At 36.8% G+C, this 21,643-nt stretch overlaps 1 protein-coding gene across 1 annotated transcript in view; it reads left to right on the top strand.

Annotated features, from left to right (window-relative positions):
- Positions 1 to 967: 967 nt before the first annotated feature.
- Positions 968 to 21,643, top strand: part of pug (pug C-1-tetrahydrofolate synthase, cytoplasmic) — a 426,201-nt gene continuing 405,525 nt past the window's right edge. Inside the window, exon 1 of the mRNA XM_090399374.1 lies at positions 968 to 1,116. Coding sequence (XP_090255500.1) covers positions 1,067 to 1,116 — 50 coding nt within the window. The 5' untranslated portion in view covers positions 968 to 1,066. The remainder of the gene's footprint in view (positions 1,117 to 21,643) is intronic.

The raw sequence follows: 21,643 nt of genomic DNA on the forward strand, positions 1-21,643 counted from the left end.
CATTGCGGGAGGAAACAAAACATGTACACAGCAGTTTTTTGTTTTTTTTTGGAGGGGGGGGGGAACCACTGCTGACTTACGTATTTTGTGGACCTGGAATCCAGTCTGAAACTATCTCAACGAATTACGCTTTTATTGTATAGTGGTGTGATTCTTTTTTAATTGACGACTTCGGGGTTGGAACACCATTTTTAAAGGATGTGCTTTTCTTTTTTTTTAAAAACATATTATTTGTAAATATATACTTTACAAAAGACGGAGTTTTACGTCACTTAACTAGGTGCATTAATTAAACAGGTGGATTTTTTTTTTCGAAGAATTTATCCTTTTTCAATATACCAGGATTTATTGCCAATTTCTTACTAAATGCCTCACAAGACTGCTTTAATGTTGAATATAATCCAGAAGGCTACATAAAATAATAAAATAAATAATTTAAGACAAAACTAGGCCGAGATATGAATCTTGTCCCAGATGAGTCTTTGACTCCATGAAGTCTTGGGGTAATAATAATAACTGTCCCCAAAAATCCTCTTTGTGTCCGTTATAGCTCAAATTCTCACCCCAAGTACTTTTTTTAGCAATAATGGTAAGCAGTCTTATCTCTCTCCGTAAATTCCAGATAGTTATAAAAATAATTAAAAGAGAAGCAAAGGGAATTATTCTTAAATGTTGTCGCTCTGTTTTCGTAACGGTGCCATTTCACCTAAAGTGACCTTTAGCCCGAAGAGGTGCCTTTCGGGCTAAAGTCCGAAGTGCCATTCGGGCTAAAGGTCACTTTAGGTGAAATGGCACCGTTACGAAAACAGAGCGACAACATTTAAGAATAATTCCCTTTGCTTCTCTTTTAATTATTTTTTATAGCTATCTGGAATTTACTAATAGGTAGATACTGCTGTTAGAAAAAAGTACTCGTGGTGTGTAAGAGATTTCCGAGAGAACTTTAACCGTTACCGTGATTATAGATTATCAAATGTATAATCACGTGATACGAACCGCTGCTTCTTAAGTGCGAGTGTGTGCTACAATTGGTCTTCTCGTTTCCAAAGCTTTTAATAACTTCAGGATGGCAGAAAGTGGTTGCGCCAAACTTTTGTCCGGGCGGGATGTTGCGAAGTAAGTTTTTTAATAACTACATAAGTTTTTTTTTTTTATATATATATGTGAAAAGCGTTTTTCTTTGCTGTATGATGGGTATATTTTTATTACCTTATTGCACAGGAGAAGTTTATTTAATTATTTATTCACGCATATTTTAAAATTTTGGTGGACAAAAGATTACTCTTAACCAAGGTTTATTATGGAAACATATTTATGGAACTCAGTAAGTATTGTTATACGTTTATCCATAGTTCTATACATAAAATGTAACTAAAACTTCGAAAGAATTATTTAAAAGAAAAAACGACCTTTTCCACACATGTTTTCCACGACATTTTTCCACACAAATCAAAGTGGTATTTTATTTAGATATTCGCCATTAAGTAAAGTCCGACAATAAAGTCATGTTTTGACCATGTGGAAATGAACACTTTGCAAGTTTGTTTTTATTTTATTTTATTTTTTTGCGAGCTATACTGATGTTATTGTGCAGGTCTTTTCCACTCCGAAACTTGAGTTTTTCATCCCCAGAGCAAGTAAACCAGCACCGACCACAACAAATTAACAGATTGCAATAATGCACTGCAGTTCTTGTGGCCTTAGTTGATTCGGCCCTTAATTCCAAAAAATGTGCAGGTGGATGCATGCAGCAGTTTGTTATGAGAGGTGCAGTTTTAAAAAAGATCACATGTATTTATAAGAATGAGAGGAAGTGAGATCCTGGCGAGGATTTCCCATTAAAACATCCAAGTAAAGTAATATTGTTTTTGAAATAAATTGAATAATTTTTTTTTCATACAGTTTCGGAATACAGCAAAGGAATGGTTGTGGCCAGTTCATCAGTGTTACCATGAAAGTACCTATAGAAGTGGTATAAGGCAAAAACTGGTTTGTGAGTGAGATCATCAGTTAACCTGATTGCCCTCTTCTGAATAGAATCAAGCACTAACTTTAGTGAACCTCTGGGTTCAGCATCAAAATGTGTGAGCAGTATTCCATATTTTGGGCAAATTTGGAATTTATAAAGTATTATAAATATCAAACGAGAAAACCCAGTAAGAAGTAAAATAGTGATAGATAATAAACTTTCAAATACCTGGGATGCTATTTATCATATGAAGATGAAAAAGTTAGACATGAAAACATAAAATTTTGTTACTGTAAATGGCATACTAAATAATATATTTATTTAAGCTTTCCCTGGTACAAAAACACACCAGAATCAGATATATAATGTTCTATCTAAACCGACTTTATCACATGGAAGTGAAACGCCAGCACGTTGCTGTTTCAGTGGATCATTATCAGATAAAAGATAGAAAAACTAGTTACGAGTTTACCATGAAATTCACTAATCTGATGGCAATCCACTGAAACCTCCAGTCTACTATCATTTATGCTGTTGGCTAGTCATCTGTACTACAGTATTTGTGTTTTTAACTCATAATAATTTTAAATTTCATAATCTTTAAATTCATTACCTTCTAAATTTTGTTTTGTTTATGGTTTTATTCCTTTTTATTTTTTTTGATTGGTCTTTATTCATGTATTTGGTTTTCACCTTCCATGTTTCTCAGTCTTGCATGCACCATCATTTTTGACTCACTTTTAAAATTCGCACTAAATATCACTATCATCATCCCTGATCTTCATATTATCCAGATGTATCTAATTTGTTGCTTTTTCTAATTTATGAATTTTCATTAATAAATAATCCATTAATCTTGAGCCTTCAAGTTGGTATGTAAAAGGAGTAGCTCCATAAGCTTAGTTTTTTGTTTATTATATGCTAAGTTTTTTTGGCATATGTGGAAGTTCTGGTTTAGATGTATTTATTATGAGTATTCATGACACCTCCAGTGAGTCCAAAGGCTAATCGAGGGAGGGAGGGTACCCACAACTCTCTGTCTCCACCACTCATCAATCCACCAACTACACCAATGCCATCTACTGCCCATCACTACCACCACTAGTATTTTCACAGACAATCACAAACATCCATGCCCACTTTGGGATTCAAACCTGCAGCCTTTTGGCTGAGAGCAGATACACTAATCACTCAGCCAAAGAGGCCGGCAGGAAATGGTGCAAGAATTGAATATGATCATATTTTGATATCTGAATGCTATCATAAATAATGGGAAATGATGTGAGATCTTTCTGGCAGGAAATTATACAGGATTGTGTTTTAGCATTGAATCTTCACCTCATCAAAGAATAATGAGGAGATCAGACTTTAATCCATTTTTATGTAGGATCTTGAGACTTTAGTCACTTTGGGCAATTAATGTCTCATTTGCCAATGTTTGTCAAATGAGAAGGAAGAATGAGGACTGTCATCAGCATAGCTATGAATTGGATTTGAAGTCAGTGAAATCAGGTCATTTATGCACAGCAGGAAGAGAGTGGGTGAAAGTACAGTTCCCTGAGGAGAGGAAACTGGTGACCCAGAGGATGGTAGTTGCTGAGCAGAACTCTGTCAGACCTGATTGAATGAATGTCTTAGAAATCTTGAAAGTATGACCACGTAAGTTTCTTGAAACCATATCATGGTTTGAGTCCAGAAGTGGATGATGAATGCTGAAGATCAGTTGTGGATGAAGAGCGGCAGTTCATATTGCTGTAGATGGGTCATCAGGCAGTTGTTGAAGTTGGCTCTTTGATGACCTTCTCCATGGTTTTTGATTGGACAATAGTTTGTTGACTAATTATTCTTTGGAATATGCTGAATGTAGGCTTGTTTCCATGCTATAGTGTAGATGCCAGTTGAGTAGGAAAGATTGAAGAGGTGCTGTATGATAGGTGTTAATTCCACACAACATGTTTTCATCACAATAGGTAGTATGTCAGGTGGTTATATGAATTAGAAGAATGATAGATACAGCAAACAAATGTGACATGGTTGGTAGGGTCCACAGTTTTGCATTTGCACAAGTTCCTCCTTTGTAACAGAAGAATTGTCCAGTGTGGTTTGGGCACTTGAGTAGACAGCATAAATGATTGTGGACATAGTTTTCATGTTCCTCAAGATGGGTGTAATTTTTATGTTATTTGATACGACAAATTAGGACTTGCAGACCATTCTCTAAACATTCCTTCATAGGATTAAATGGAAGAAGACACCTTTGCTGCATAGTAGTCTTTTTTAGAATCAGCATGAGCTATGAGGCACTCCTTTAATCTCATCAATACAACTGCATTAATTTTCCCAAGATCTTGGAGATTGTCATTCTAAGACCGCATCAACCTGATTTTTGTGAATTAACTTTGTTTTTATCTATTCCCTAGAGGGCACCTATTAGACCATTAATTCTTTTTCAGTTACAATTTGAATTGTTTCTACCACTCTCTAGTTAAGTGATGTGTCTACCACATTTATGCTGTGAGGATGGTGATTGAAATCCAGTAAAATATTATCAGTAAGTTCAATAAATAAATAATTTATTTTCCTATGGTGTTGAAGCATGTTATGGGCAGCTAACTACTGTGGTAACTGAATGATATGAATGGGGTGCTAGAAGGAAGTAAGCCAGTCAGGATATTGGAGTTGAACCAATGCTTGCACAAATTGAAAAACTAATGTCATTAGCAATCTGAAAAGCTGATATTTTATTGAAAGTTTATTTTTCACTTGGTTAGAGTATAATAAATTTAGTTTAATCCTTTATCCAAGTGTGAGCAAACAAAGTTTGCGCCTGAAAGTATTTTCAGGACTGGGTTAAGGTGGTATAACACCAGGGCAACTCGTTGCAAAGGTGGAGCAAGCTACCAACACTCCTACCTCAGTATCTCCTATAATGCAAAACACATCTCCTTGCAGATATGTCTAATGTTATGCATTAAGGGAAGGGCCACTACCCAGACTAGTTTCGACCTTTATTGAGGTCTCTTCAGTGGGAGCTCTTCAGGTGCAAACTTTGTTTGCTCACACTTGGATAAAGGATTAAACTAAATTTATTATACTCTAACCAAGTGAAAAATAAACTTTCAACATCTTTCTCTAAATCCAGAGTAAATTATTAAAAAAGGGTGGCACACCAATTGGCAATTCCTATAGGTAGAGATGACCTGCTAATGCTTCTGCCTGATATCTCCACGTGGGCCTGGCTCACGTGGAGATATCAGGAGATTGGTCAACCTATAGTACCAATGATAGGGCCTCCATGGCTTAGTTGGTATAGATGAAGCCCTTGGGTCGGAAAGACCTGGGTTTGATTCCCATCCGTTGCCTGAGAAACCTTTATCTGGTCTCTTTTGACTAAAGGTGAGTTAGTTGGTCTCATACTGTGGTAGAGGGTTTTTTCACCTGGAAACTTGAGCTTTTTATCTCTCAGAATAGGCAAACCAGTCCTGTGAACACACATGGACCTACAGTCATAAGAAACGTATACTTAATCCCTCATTAGGAGGGCTTGACCTGCTTCCCCTAAAGGATGAGGGATAAAGAAGGGGGGGGGAACCACATGTGAATTGGCTGCATTGGAAGGAATGAACGAAGAGGTGAAATTTGTTCTGTGTGTTTCGAGTTGAGCTGTAAAGGGATGTTTGTTGGCTTCTGCATGTGTTTGAACAGATTTATAATGGGTGGGGTAATTATTGATGCCAATTCTGATGAACAGCAGCTGTAGAAATATTTATAGAAGATGCAGGCTAGACTGCAGAGACAGAGGCCTGTGCAAAAGTGAGTGGAGTATATTAATGAGAGGGAGAGAGGAAGTCATCAATCAATCTGACCACTCATTTCTGTATAGAAAGAGAACCATCTCAGATGTGAGAGCAGTATTCAATAGTCAGCAGATTCTAGGAATCACCTCTTGTATTACCCTTTTCTCTCTCTCTCTCTCTCTCTCTCTCTCTGTTCTATGAAAAATATCCTTATTAGCATTAATTTGGTAACAAACTCTTAACTACTTAGTAAACCTTCTTTGTATCCTATCTGAAATATCCTCATACCATGAAAACTATGAGACTAAATCTGTGCACAGTAGTTCATATGCAGTCTGATCAAGGTTGTCTTATAAAAGGGAACTGTAACCTCTTTGCTTCTTTGTCTCAAGGTCCTCCTCTTCATTGTTGCCATAATCCATTGTGATCTCACAATTTTAGCACTGTCACTCCCAGACCTCTCATCTTTCAACCTCCTTCAAAATTTCTTCATTTATACTCTTCATACTGTCTTTGCCTTCCAAATTCCATGACCTTACACTTTTCAGCATTAAATTGATTGCTCTGCTCTCTTGCCCCCTCACACAGTCTATCGAGATCCTTCTTCACAGGATGATCTGTATAAGACCACATCACCTAATCTGCTCTTCACAGTTCTTCCCAACTTTACTTCATTGGCAGACAGCTTCATATCTACTGTTCCAGTATCATTAACCTACAAGTTAAACAATAACTGCTTCCAAACATATCCTTGCAGTGCTCCACTAGTGAGTTTTGTGAAACTACTTCTCCATACATAACCTGCTGATGACCTATCCAGCTGACCAGTTTCTTATCGAATCCATTTCCTATCCCAATCCATATCTTATCCATTTCAATTTAGTTACCAGCTTAATGTGTGGCAGTCTATCAAAGCCTTTGAAAAATACAAGTATATCACTATATATGCATCTCCTTTCATAAGTAAATTACTAAAGCATGATGCTTATGCCTCTATAATTTTTATTCTTTTATTAACTTTATTTAAAAATAATATGAGTCTTTGTAAATTTTTGTTCTGTGTATTTACATAATTCTGAACTTAAGTTATCTTTGGGTGATTTTTCATTTTTTGTTTCTGTTGCTCATGATGCATATGCTTCTATAATTTTTATGGTCTCCTTTATTAACTTTATTTAAAAATAATATGAGTCTTTGTAAATCTTTTTTCTGTGTATTTACATAATTCTGAACTTAAGTTATCTTTGGGTGATTTTTCATTTTTTGTTTCTGTTTTAAGCTACTTATCATCATCATCATCATCATCATCAAATTCCTGCCATGTACCCTCAAGGGGTGTACAGCATATGACAGTACTACATGAAAAAATTACATCATTACTAACTTCCTATCTACAGTTTTCCTCCAAATCAGTCTGTTACTTGTCAAGACTCCAACATTATCAGATCTTATATTTCTATCGTCTAAGGCACTTTGTACCGTATCAATCCACCTATATCTTGGTCTTCCTCTGGATCGTTTTCCTGGCAGAGAACACTTGTTTTGCTAATCTTTCCTCTCCCATTCTATTTAAGTGACCATACCACCTGAGATTAGCTCTGCTAACGCATTCCTGGATGCTGACAATGTCAAGTTCTTTCCTAATATCCTCATTTTTAATATGATATTGCCATTGATGCCATCTGTTCACGCCTCTAATCTTTCTCAGGACTCTCATATCTGCAGTCTCTAGTCTTTGGTCAAGTGTTTTACTTCTGACCCAGCTCTCAGATCCATAAGTTAAAACTAGTTTGAACACTGTCTTGTATACAGCTAATTTAGTGTTCCGACTAATTTCTCTCTTATTCCATATGAATTTATTCAATTGACTTCCCACCATACCAGCTTTGCTGATTCTGTTGTCTATTTCTATATTTAATTTACCATCTTCAGTAAAAATCGTGCCTAAATAGCTGAAATGTTTTATTGTTCCACAGTTCTCCATTCACAACACAGTTGACATTTTCAATGATTCTGCCTATTTTCATTGTCTTTGTCTTTTTATTGCTGACCTTTATACCAGATCTATTACAACAGCTATTCAACTTAGTCAGAGAATCTTGCAGACTTGTAGTGGATTTATTTACAAGTATAACATCATCTGCATAAAGCAAAGAGCTGACATTAACATCTCCAATTTTGATATCAGGTTTAATACCACATTCCTTCATAATGTGATCCATATAGATAATGAATAACAGAGGGGATAATGTACATCCTTGTCTCACACCAGATTTAACATTAAACCATCTTCCTGTACTTCCTTCAATTCTAACTGCTGACTTACAACTCAAATAAAGACGTATTGCTTGATATAATGCCCCATTGACACCATATAACTGCAGCGTATTGAATAGCTTCTCTCTTGGCACCTTGTCATATGCCTTTTCCAAATCGACAAAACTTAAATACAGATCTTTGTTATATTCCCATGCTTTCTCGACTATTTGTCGTAAAGTGAAGATCTGATCCTGACAGCCTCTATTTGGCCTGAATCCAGCTTGTTCTTCACCAAGCTTTTCTTCCACAATTCTTCTCAACCGTTTCTCAAGTACAGGGTGTTCGGGATCCCTGTACTTGAGAAACGGTTGAGAAGATCCCTAGGAGACGATCTGATTGCGTTCGTACAGCAGAATTCCTCGCAAATCTGCAGGAACAGGTGTTGAAGAACCCTGGCATTGGAATTCGGGCTTTGTTCGTGGAGTTGCTAACTGTAGTCAAGCCCTGGATAACAAGGGTAGCCAATGGTAGGCCGTATGTATGGCAGCAGGATTCGGCCCCTTGCCACACCTCTGGGAAAAGTCAAAAATGGTTGTCTGAAAATTTCTACGACTTCACCAGTCCAAATGTTTGGCCTCCAAACTCCCCAGACCTTAACCCCCATGGATTATTTTGTATGGGGCGCAGTTGAAAAAGACACCAATCGCACTTCCAGTAATACAAAAGCCCAGTTAATGGATAAAATTAAAACAGTTTTTGCGGCCCTTCCCAGGGAGACTGTACCATCAGCTTGTTCGAGGTTCCGAAGCAGAATTGAAGCTGTGATCGATGCTAATGGTGGTTATTTTGAGTAAATCTTGTTGATAGTATTGTAATTAACTCTGCCTGTAATGTTTTTTTGTCAATTCATTAAATTTAATAGATACAAAGAAGATTTTCTTTTTCCTTACGAAACTGTCAAATTTATCCCGAACACCCTGTATACTTGCATAGATCTTGCCAGGAATACTCAGTAGGGAAATACCTCTGTAATTCTCACATGCAGTTTTATTTCCCTTTTTATATATGGGTACTATGAGAGTTCTACTCCAATCATCGGGAATTCGTCCCTCTGTTCAGGCTTTCTGAACTATGAAGTGTAGCCACTGTAAGACTCTTATACCACCATACTTCAGCATTTCTGGTCGAATATCATCTACTCCTGCTGCCTTTCCACATTTCAAGCCTTTGATGGCTTTTTCTACTTCAAGTATGGATCTGCATACCTGGTCAGTGTTTTTTATCACTGTGCTGTCATCACTGCTTGTTTCATTTAGCAGTTTTTCAAAGTAATTACTCCATACTTCAAGGATATCTTTTTCTCCCATTTTTATGTCACCTTTATCATCTCTAATTCCTTTTACAGCACTCTTTTCTCCATTCCTAAGCTTCTTCAACAACCTCCAGAATATTTTGCCACCTTCTTGATATTTATTTTCTATATTCTTGCCAAAGTCCTCCCATGACTTTTGTTTAGCTAGTTTTACACAGTGTTTAGCATTCTTGCATTTGTCTCTGTATTTTCTAAGAGCACAAGCTGACTTATTTGCCAGGAACTTTTGATATGCTTTCTTCTTTTCCTTCACTGCCTCTTTAACTTCCTGTGTCCACCAGGGAGTTCTGATTTTTTTATCCTTGCACACAACCTCACCACATGCCTCTCTGGCAGAATCAATCAATATTTTCTTCAGAGTTTGCCACTGAATCTCCAAGGTTTGATTCCTGTTCTCAAACTCTTTCATTTTCTTTTCAATGATCTTTCTGTATTTTAGTCTACAGTTCACATCTGAGAGCTGCTCAACTTTTATTCACTTTAAAACTTTCTTACATGTTATTCTTTTCAATATGAAATTCAATTTTATCCTGGTCAAGACTAAATAGTGATCACTTCCAATTTCAAATCCTCTGTACACTCTGGTGTCCTGCACCAGGGAGAAAACATCACTATCAACAATAACATAGTCAATGAGACTTTTCTTATTCCTAGCCTCTTCTCTCCATGTGAATTTGTGCACATTTTTATGTTGGAACATGGTGTTCGTAATAACCAGTCCATGTCCTGAGCAGAAATCCAACAGATATTTGCCATTATTATTAGCTTTGCTCTTTTCTCCAAATTTTCCCAAAATATTTTTGTATGTCTCACAATCATTTCCTACTCTACTATTTAGATCCCCAACAAGGACCAACTTTTCCTTTTTCATTGTGTCAGTTGCTTTTTCTAAAGCCTCAAAAAATTCCTCCACTTCTACCTTAGTAGAACCTTCTGTGGGACCATAGGCATAAATAAGTCTCATTGTCCAGTTCCCCATTCTGATATTTGCCCACATTACTCTACTTGAGACTGACTGCCATTCAAGAAGATCAGCCTCGTATTTTGTGTTGAATACTATGGCTACTTCTTCTTTTCCTTGATTGTCATTGCCTGAATATAACATTTTGTATTTATTGCTCAGAAAGATGTCACCAGTTTTGGTCTTTTTTGTTTCAGTCACCCCTATTTTGTCGATCTGGTACTTATCTAATTCCTCAGCTAGCTCAATTTCTTTGCCATTCAGGCTTCTTACGTTGATAGTACTGATCTTTAACTCTGGTGATGTTGAGTTGGGGTTTGTTTTCAGATTTGTTCCAGTAGCTGACTTTTCGCTGTTCGCCCTGGTTCCCTGGCGAAAACAACGGGGGCCTTGTTTAACCGGGCGACGCCCCAGCTGGCATGAAATTTTGTCATGTTGTACCATCATTTTTTATTTTGGTTTAACCAATAAGAATACAATTTGGTCGGCTAAATTCCAAATTGCCAGCCCATCCTCGTTCGTTCAGTATCAAAGTAGATACCCAACAGTGTGCACCACGAGAAGGTGAGGATTGGACATTAGGTCAGAAGCCCTGGTCGGTTCTCCGCATCCCTTTAAAGGTTATGTGGAGGTCTCCTCTCAGTTATACAGCTTTGACCCTTAAGCACCCCTAAGCTACTTATTCTATTGTTATATCTTTATCATTTTCATTATATTATGATTGTTATTATTCCAAGCTCCCAATGGACTCAAACATTCATTGCAGGAGGTCCTTTTGTCACACACACAGCTCATCATACTATGCTTTAAATGCACTCAAATTCCCTGCAGACACCACACTCTTGTTACACCTGATATCTTAGGAATATAGTATTCTCAGCCATCATGGTGTAACATGAAGAATAAATATCATAAGTTAAAACCCCTACATAAAAAAATGAATTATTTAATGAAAAATATCTTACATCCAGTAAAATGTATAAAACGTTAGGGTTGTTGTTAAAGTAGCTGATAAAGGAAGGAATGTATTAATATTGTAATATGATTAAAAATGAGAGAGTTAAGTAAATAAGTAGAAAGGGGTGAGTCATAAAGTACGTTATGTGAGAGATTAAGTTATTAAGTAGAATTCATAGAAAAAGTTAGAAAGGGGATTAAGTCAGGCTAGCATAAGAAAAGCAAAGCTATCGCTTAGGACCGATCCCCCGGATTGAAACATTGAGAACGGGCTTGCCGATCAAATGACGTTTGGCGGGAAAATGCCACCCTAATTGGTCGATGATTAAAAAACAAGTAGAAGGAGGAGAAAGGAAGTAAGAAAAGGTGCCGTTAGCAGCTATAAAAGGGTTGGTAACCCCCACGAAAGGAATTTTTTTTGGATAGTCGCTTTTGGCCTTGGAGTTTGGTTTTGGTTCCGGTGGAGTTCATGGGGTTTTCCTGAGTGGCGACAGGGGTGATATCTCCTCGTCACAGCACCGAAACGAAAGTGAGCGGGATTTCGATTCCCGTTTTCCCGAGTAGGAAGCAAAGAAAAAATTGCCATAGAGCTCTAGAGAAGGAGGGATCCTCTTCGTTTCGACGCTAGTGATAACTACGCAAAGCAGAAGGCTGTAAAGAGATTGATGTCCTCGTTGCTAATAGTAGAGCAAATATGTGTAAGTTAAAGTATTCCAGAGTTACGAGAAGTTATACCAGAGGTTCATTAGGAAAAGGATAAAGGCCCATACGAAAAGCTCAAGAAAGGTACTGTAAATCATAACCTATGTTAGCTAGAAATTTGTCTGTGAAAGGTATCGTGATTCCAATACAGAACTGTTGAAGTTATACTAGGACTTTAGTATATGATAGAATGTGTTATGTGTAGATTGACTAGTGTTAAAGATTTGTGAATGATTAAGAGTCCTAAGGTATTTTTGCATGTCTATTATATTGCACAAGATATTTAAATGACATATTTGTGTGTTAATGCAAATAACGGTATAACGGAATAGTGTGAATTAAGTAATTACGTATCCTAAGAATTGAATGCCTAATGTAATGTATAAAATAATTGAAGTGTCACAAGTATGTGTTAGCAGTGAATGATTTGTTAATCTACTTCAGTATGAATAATCAGATAGTGTGAATTGATCTAATTTGTTCACATCAGGTGAATTTATGAATTAATGTGTATGGCGGCATAATCACAAATAGCCATATTGCTTGTAATAATTTAATGTTAGTCTACAAGTATCTTAGTTTAGTATTTGAATTGTACCATGTTTAGAAACTTAATAAACCTTTTGTTCAGTGATAAAAGAGTTGTCTGATGTTGCTAATCCAATGCACCGCTTAAAATCATCGTACCTATTCACGCGGGAAAATTTAATGTTGAGGAAAGAGATTAAGAGTCACGACTGCAATAATATTTAAATACTAAGAGATATATTCGAGATTGACTTTCTCCCTATTTATGACAACATAAATGATGCAGTTGATAACCACTTGAAAATATTGTACTTAGTTACGCGGAAAATTTAAGTTGAGAATCGAGTTAAGTGTCACGACTGCAATAGTTACACTTTCAGATATATTTGAGTTCTTTCTCCTTGTTTATGTATGTAATATCCTAAACTAAATATCCCAAAAGGCGCAGTATAAATACAAATATTAGGGATACTATGGGGAGCAATAACTTAGATATTGGTATAAGTTTTGGTAAAATCTCGGGCATAGAAGTTAGAAGAATATAGATAAAAGAAATTTGTAAGATTAGAGTAGAAATTGTAAATTGGGACACAACACTCTCAAGCAATGCATTATAATCCTTCACAGCTCTCCATGCAATAAATCTGCTTATTGCTCACACTCTCCTTATATAGCTTCCAGAGATGACCTCTTGTTCCCCCACCTCTCCCATCTCACCATTTTCTGAAAATCCTCTTTAGTGTTAATCCTATAACAACCCCTCAACTTTTACGTCTCTATCATATCACCTCTGCAATTTGCATCTTCTCCATCTTTCTTCATACTTGGTATTCCAGAGACCAAAAACTACCTTAGTCAATCACATATGGACCCTTTCCAGATGTGATTGACTAAGATGGCAATCAAATCTGTGCACAGTAGTCCATATGCAGTCTAATCAAGTCACTATCCACGTCATTGCCAGAATTTGTTGTGTTGTCTTCTAAATTTTAGATCCTTATATACAATCACCCCAAGATCTCTTATTTCCTCAACCTCTAGCAATATATCCCCACCAGGAGTAAATTCTACATCCCAAGTTTGTTGTCCAAATTTTAAAATCTTAAGCACCTCCATAGATGGAAGAATGATGGAAAAGAACGATTGAAAAGACCTAAGTTCGATTGTCATCATTACATGAGGAATCTTTATATGGCCTTTTTCATTTTAAGTTAAATTAGCTGATCTCATACAGAGGTAGCAATGTTTTTTCTCTTTTCATCTTCTGCAACCAGCTGAATATCCCCATTCAAATCTTCCCCATTATCATTAACATACAGGTTAATCAGCAATGGTCCTAAAACAGACCCCTGAGGTACATGATTAGTGACTTTCCTCTTCTGGGATATTGCTCCCACATACATATCTTGCTGATACCTATCAGATGGCCAATCTCCAATCTTATGCCCCAGTCTCATATTATTATTATTATTAATATTGGGTAACTAAAAGGAGTCTTTAGACTCATCGAGACCTTAAACATCTGGCAAGAACTATCCAACATTTGCACAGTATATATCATGCTTTGCTTTAAATTCATTCGTAATCATGGCACCCACAACAGACTCTTGTAATCTATTCCACTCGCCAAGCAAAAAACCTAGTTCTAACGCCCTTGCTAACTACATTCTTACTCAGTTTCCAGTAACTAAGTTATCTGATGAGCTGCTTTAGCCACTTTTGCATATGTCCCCTAAACTTTCATTCTCCCTATTCACTAACATTCCCAAGTCTCTAGCTTTGTAAATTTCCTTGAATACAGTTCCACCAATGTGATATACAGCTGGTAATCTTTTCACTCCAAATGCATAACCTTACACTTTGCCATATTAAACTAACCCATCTGCTCTAGTTTGACTCAGCTTATCATATGGTAATCTATCAAAAGCCTTTGCAAAGTCTAAATATATCACTGTGTATATCCATCTCCTTCATCCAATGCAGCTGTCACCTTATTGTAAAAAGTAAGTAGATTACTAAGACATAACCTCTCTTTAGCAGATCCATGCTGTCTGTCAAAGATAATGCCACTGGACACCTTGGCAGCATTGATGTTTTCTAAAGTGTTCCAGGCTAGGGCGACTGGTAAATGCCGGTGGGTGTTTTTCCATAAGCTCTCTGTTCAACTTATTTTTACGAAATTAATATAGTTTCTACATTCAGCTTTGAAACAATGCTTGATCTAATATCCACTGGATTTTTATAATTTATTCTATTTATTTTGAATCTTCTTTTAATCTTTATTTTTATCTCCTCTTCCTTCTTATGGAGCACATAATCCAGTTATTGTTAAGCAGTCTGTTTATTTTTAATCTAACTTTGATTATTCAGAAGGTTACCAGCATAGTAAGAAAAGCTAAATCAGATTATGAAAAGACCTTAGCCCAGGAGATCAAGGGTAATCCCAAAGAGTTCTTCTGCTATGTGGCAAGTAAAAGGAACAATGACTTTGGAAAGATAATCTTAGTGGGTGCCGATGGTATTGAGGTGACCAATTCAGATGTAATAGTAGAGTTACTGAGTGATCACTTTTCAAAAGTCTATCACCCAAGTGAGGATATCTCTGTACCTGTAGCAATAACTAATGTGAGAATTGAAGTTAATCAATCAGAGGTACTTAGTATAAATTGCAGAATTTAAATGCAAACACTGCTATAGGTTTAGATGGAATATCAGCTCGGGTGTTGCGTGAATGTGCAAAGGAATTGTCAATGCCTCTTACTTGGTTATTTAACTTAAGTTTGAACTTTGGTATGGTCCCTAGGGAGTGGAAGGAAGGCAAAGTGGTTTTCCTTTGCATAAAGTTGGCTCTAAAACTGTGGTAGTTAATTACAGACCAATCACCAATCAGGAGTGGTGGTAAAAGTATTGAAAAAAATTGGTTAAAGACAAAATTCAAGAATGGGTGGAGGATCAGAATATGATACTCTATAGGGGCCAACATGGTTTTGTTAAAGGTCAATCCTGCCTTAGCAATTTATTAACTTTTTATAATAGAATGACATCTGAGTTGGACAATGGGAATGGTTACACAGTGATACTTCTGGATTTTGCTAAGGCTTTTGACAGGATACCCCCCCCCCCCCATGGAATACTGTTACGCAAATTAGAGCAGATGGGGATGGATACTAAACTGGTGATATGGATAAGAGAATGGCTCATGGAAAGTTACCAGAAAGTAGTGTATGAAGGAGCAGAGGCCAGGATGAGACAAGTGACCAGTGGTGTGCCTCAGGGCCCTGTGCTTGGCCCATTACTGTTTAATTTGTACATAAATGATATAGGAAATGGCTTGATGGGAGATATTCAGTTGTTTGCTGGTGATGCAAAGTTGGATAGCACAATAAAAAATCAAGCCGATGTTGAGAGTTTGCAGGATGATTTAAATAAGCTGGCAAAATGGACAAAAGATAATTGATATCAGTTCAATGTGGAAAAGTGTCAAGTGATGCATTTTGGGATTAAAAGATTACCAGCTGTGTACCACATTAATGGAATGGTACTCCAAGAGATTGATGAGACTAGGGACGGACTTGGGGGGGTGCTGGTGGATAGGGAGATGAAGTTCAGAGAGCACATTGCTAAGGTGTCCAAGATTGCACATAGGATTACTTGGTTATTGAAGAACACATTAACATCCGGAGATAACAAGGTTATTATTCCTCTTTATACGGCGTTGATACTTCCACATTTGGATTACTGTGCTCAAGTCTACTCACCTGGATTCTTTGGAGATGAGGAGGTTGTAGAGAGTGACTAAGTTAGTGAGTGATGTAAAAAATGCTCTCTACATTGATAGATTGAGAGCTTGTGGATTGCAGAGGTTGGTTGATAGGTGGAGAAGAGGGGATATGATAGAAACATTTAAATTACTAAAAGGTTTTTATAAAATTGATGCAAGGGAAATATTTCAGCTGTGTGATAGTGATGGAAGAACAAGAGGTCATCCCTGGAAATTAAGGAAAAGTGTGGTTAACAATGGTGTGAGAATTAGATTTTTTTTGCTTGGAGGGTGGTGAATGAGTGGAATGCATTGCCTGACTCAGTTGTGAGTTCTTTGTCTGTAAATGAATTCAAGAAGAGGTATGATAGATATTGTTTTGATAGTTTGGGTCTCACACGATGAGTCTACTGACTTCATGATAATACCCGTAATAATAATATAGTCTGACCACATAAGTGAGAGCTGTCGTTGGCAGACTGCCAAGAAGAGTCGATTCATGTTGAAGCGGAGAGAGCAATAAGGCGATGTATGAATTGGTCACCAACATGCAAAATCAAGTGCTTCATATGTAAAATTTTCCAGCTGTTATACAAGCAAAATAGTTACCACTTTAAAAAGTGCAATGATCATAAAAGAGAAGTTAATTTTCCGACGTGTAATAATAAACACTCATCCCACAATATGGATTGATTACCCTATTATCAGAATGGATTCTCCTTCTTTTGACATGCACAGAAGTGTTGAAGGGTCTTGTATCTGTGGGTATACTATAATAATAATAATAATAAAAAGTGATATTTATTTAGGATCTAATACAATAAAATATTAATATTTCTCACAGTATTTATTGTAATATAAGATGTATGCTAGTTCACATTGCAGTAGACTGTAGTGAGTGTTACAGGCAGTTAAATGCTAGTTTGCATATGATATCCTAACTGATATATTGACTCTCACTATAGCAAACACCACTGTAAGAAACTCGCCTACTATAACAAATTACCAAAACATTTGGACCAGAGTGCCATAGGTACAATAGTGTGCTAAAAGAAATTTACTGTAGCAAATCACCCACTGTAACTAACTATTCTTGTGGTCCCTATATGTAATAGTGAGTCTATAGTTATCAGCTGGGAAATGATTGACTGAATTTTTCAGCTATATTTTTATATGGCAGCGATGCACATGAAAGGTTGAAACCTGCTATCTATTTTGGTTAGCTAAGGTATAAATAAATCAGAAATCCTGCTCAATGAATAAGCATGGTTTTATGTCACTTCATGTCAAGTGAGTAAGTAATTGCTCTTATTACATGTTATTACTACACTGAATAAAGCAAGATACCAAGCACTTATATTTTTTTTTGGAAAGTCCTAATCAAGTTACACAACTAGGAAGAGTTTTTTCCATTTGGATTTGAATCTTCTATGGTTGGTTTGTTGGTGATATATTTTTCTGCTTGGCTACCAAGGTGGTTCATAGCATAGTTGCTGCAAGCTTCTAAACTATCATAGCTACTGTATGCATCAGTTTTAGTTACATGTTCCAACCAGAAAGTGGACTAGTCAAGAATGCCTTGGATGAAGACTTATTTCATTCAGGTGGAAGAAAAGCTAGGATTACTACACAGATCCCATTTCAAATCACAGAGGATGTTTCTGGAAGATTGCCCATGTTCTACAGAATCCTGTTAACTGCAGGAGAATTGATGGTATGATCCTGCACAAATTTTGGCACACCACCCCATCTTCCCATCAGCATCATAGAAGATTAATTTCCACAGCAAAGCATCACTATCATCCTCCATGCACATGACCATCCTTGTTGTCCAGATCATTCATTCTCAATCTTCACCCAGTGTATATCATTAAAGCGCCTTAAATACATATATCATCATCATCATCAAATTCCTGCCATGTACCCTCAAGGGGTATACAGGATATGACAGTACTACATGAAAAAATTACATCATTACTAACTTCCTATCTACAATTTTCCTCCAAATCAGTCTGTTACTTGTCAAGACTCCAACATTATCAGATCTTATATTTCTATCATCTAAGGCACTTTGTACCGTATCAATCCACCTATATCTTGGTCTTCCTCTGGGTCGTTTTCCTGCCAACCTGGCAGAGAACACTTGTTTTGCTAATCTTTCCTCTCCCATTCTATTTAAGTGACCATACCATCTGAGATTAGTTCTGCTAATGCATTCCTGGATGCTGACAATGTCAAGTTCTTTCCTAATATCCTCATTTTTAATATGATATTGTCATTGATGCCATCTGTTCACGCCTCTAATCTTTCTCAGGACTCTCATATCTGCGGCCTCTAGTCTTTGGTCAAGTGTTTTACTTCTGACCCAGCTCTCAGATCCATAAGTTAAAATTGGTTTGAACACAGTCTTGTATACAGCTAATTTAGTGTTCCGACTAATTTCTTTCTTATTCCATATGAATTTATTCAATTGACTTCCCACGAAACCAGCTTTGCTGATTCTGTTGTCTATTTCTATATTTAGTTTACCATCTTCAGTAAAAATTGTGCCTAAGTAGCTGAAATGTTTTACTTGTTCCACAGGTTCTCCATTCACAGCACAGTTGACATTTTCAATGATTCTGCCTATTTTCATTGTCTTTGTCTTTTTGTTGCTGACCTTCATACCATATCTATTACAACAGCTATTCAATTTAGTCAGAGAATCTTGCAGACTTGTAGCGGATTTATTTAGAAGTATAACATCATCTGCATAAAGCATAGAGCTGACATTAACATCTCCAATTTTGATATCAGGTTTAATACCACATTCCTTCATAATGTGATCCATATAGATAATGAATAACAGAGGGGATAATGTACATCCTTGTCTCACACCAGATTTAACATTAAACCATCTTCCTGTACTTCCTTCAATTCTAACTGCTGACTCACAACTCAAATAAAGACTCAGTATTGCTTGATATAATGCCCCATTGACACCATATAACTGCTGCGTATTGAATAGCTTCTCTCTTGGCACCTTGTCATATGCCTTTTCCAAATCGACAAAACTTAAATACAGATCTTTGTTATATTCCCATGCTTTCTCGACTATTTGTCGTAAAGTGAAGATCTGATCCTGACAGCCTCTATTTGGCCTGAATCCAGCTTGTTCTTCACCAAGCTTTTCTTCCACAATTCTTCTCAAGCGTTTCTCAAGTATACTTGCATAGATCTTGCCAGGAATACTCAGTAGGGAAATACCTCTGTAATTCTCACATGCAGTTTTATTTCCCTTTTTATATATGGGTACTATGAGAGCTCTACTCCAATCATCGGGAATTCGTCCCTCTGTTCAGGCTTTCTGAACTATGAAGTGTAGCCACTGTAAGACTCTTATACCACCATACTTCAGCATTTCTGGTCGAATATCATCTACTCCTGCTGCCTTTCCACATTTCAAGCCTTTGATGGCTTTTTCTACTTCAAGTATGGATATGTATTCCTGACTGCATGCCTGGTCAGTGTTTTTTATCACTATGCTGTCATCACTGCTTGTTTCATTTAGCAGTTTTTCAAAGTAATTACTCCATACTTCAAGGATATCTTTTTCTCCTGTTTTCATTTCACCTTTATCATCTCTAATTCCTTTATCAGCACTCTTTCCTCCATTCCTAAGCTTCTTCAACAACCTCCAGAATATTTTGACACCTTCTTGATATTTATTTTCTATATTCTTGCCAAAGTCCTCCCATGACTTTTGTTTAGCTAGTTTTACACACTGTTTAGCTTTCTTACATTTGTCTCTGTATTCTGTAAGAGTAAAAGCTGACTTATTTGCCAGGAACTTTTGATATGCTTTCTTCTTTTCCTTCACTGCCTCTTTAACTTCCTGTGTCCACCAGGGAGTTCTGATTTTTTTATCCTTGCACACAACCTCACCACATGCCTCTCTAGCAGAATCAATCAATGTTTCCTTCAGAGTTTGCCACTGAATCTCCAAGGTTTGATTCCTGTTCTCAAACTCTTTCATTTTCTTTTCAATAATATTTCTGTATTTTAGTCTACAGTTCACATCTGTGAGCTGCTCAACTTTTATTCGCTTTAAAACTTTCTTACATGTTATTCTTTTCAATATGAAATTCAATTTTATCCTGCTCAAGACTAAATAGTGATCACTTCCAATTTCAAATCCTCTGTACACTCTGGTGTCCTGCACCAGGGAGAAAACATCACTATCAACAATAACATAGTCAATGAGACTTTTCTTATTCCTAGCCTCTTCTCTCCATGTGAATTTGTGCACATTTTTATGTTGGAGCATGGTGTTAGTAATAACCAGTCCATGTCCTGTGCAGATATCCAACAGATATTTGCCATTATTATTAGCTTTGCTCTTTTCTCCAAATTTTCCCAAAATATTTTTGTATGTCTCACAATCATTTCCTATTCTACTATTTAGATCCCCAACAAGGACCAACTTTTCCTTTTTCATTGTGTCAGTTGCTTTTTCTAAAGCCTTAAAAAATTCCTCCACTTCTACCTTAGTAGAACCTTCTGTGGGACCATAGGCACAAATAAGTCTCATTGTCCAGTTCCCCATTCTCATATTTGCCCACATTACTCTACTTGAGACTGACTGCCATTCAAGAAGATTAGCCTCGTATTTTGTGTTGAATACTATGGCTACTCCTTCTTTTCCTTGATTGTCATTGCCTGAATATAACATTTTGTATTTATTGCTCAGAAAGATCTCACCAGTTTTGGTCTTTTTTGTTTCAGTCACCCCTATTATGTCGACCTGGTACTTATCTAATTCCTCAGCTAGCTCCATTTCTTTGCCATTCAGGCTTCTTACGTTGATAGTACCGATCTTTAACTCTGGTGATGTTGAGTTGGGGTTTGTTTTCAGATTTGTTCCAGTAGCTGACTTTTCGCTGTTCATCCTGGTTCCCTGGCGAAACAACGGTTGCCTTGTTTAACCGGGCGACGCCCCAGCCGGCATGAAATTTTGTCATGTTGTACCATCATTTTTTATTTTGGTTTAACCAATAAGAATACAATTTGGTCGGCTAAATCCCAAATTGCCAGCCCATCCTCGTTCGTTCAGTATCAAAGTAGATACCCAAAAGGGTGCACCACGAGAAGGTGAGGATTGGACATTAGGTCAGAAGCCCTGGTCGGTTCTCCGCATTCCCTTAAAGGCTATGTGGAGGTCTCCTCTCAGTTATACAGCTTTGAACCTTAAGCACCCCTAAATACAGATATATCTAAGCCAAATATTATGTATGAAATTTATATCTATTGGTGTTTTTCATTATTGTGCAAATTCAGAAAAATTCTTTAAATATATATT

The sequence above is a fragment of the Typopeltis vanoorti genome, chromosome 10 (assembly GCF_054136105.1).
Source record: "Typopeltis vanoorti isolate ZY-2024b chromosome 10, IOZ_Tvanoo_1.0, whole genome shotgun sequence".
Lineage (NCBI taxonomy): Eukaryota > Metazoa > Arthropoda > Arachnida > Uropygi > Thelyphonidae > Typopeltis > Typopeltis vanoorti.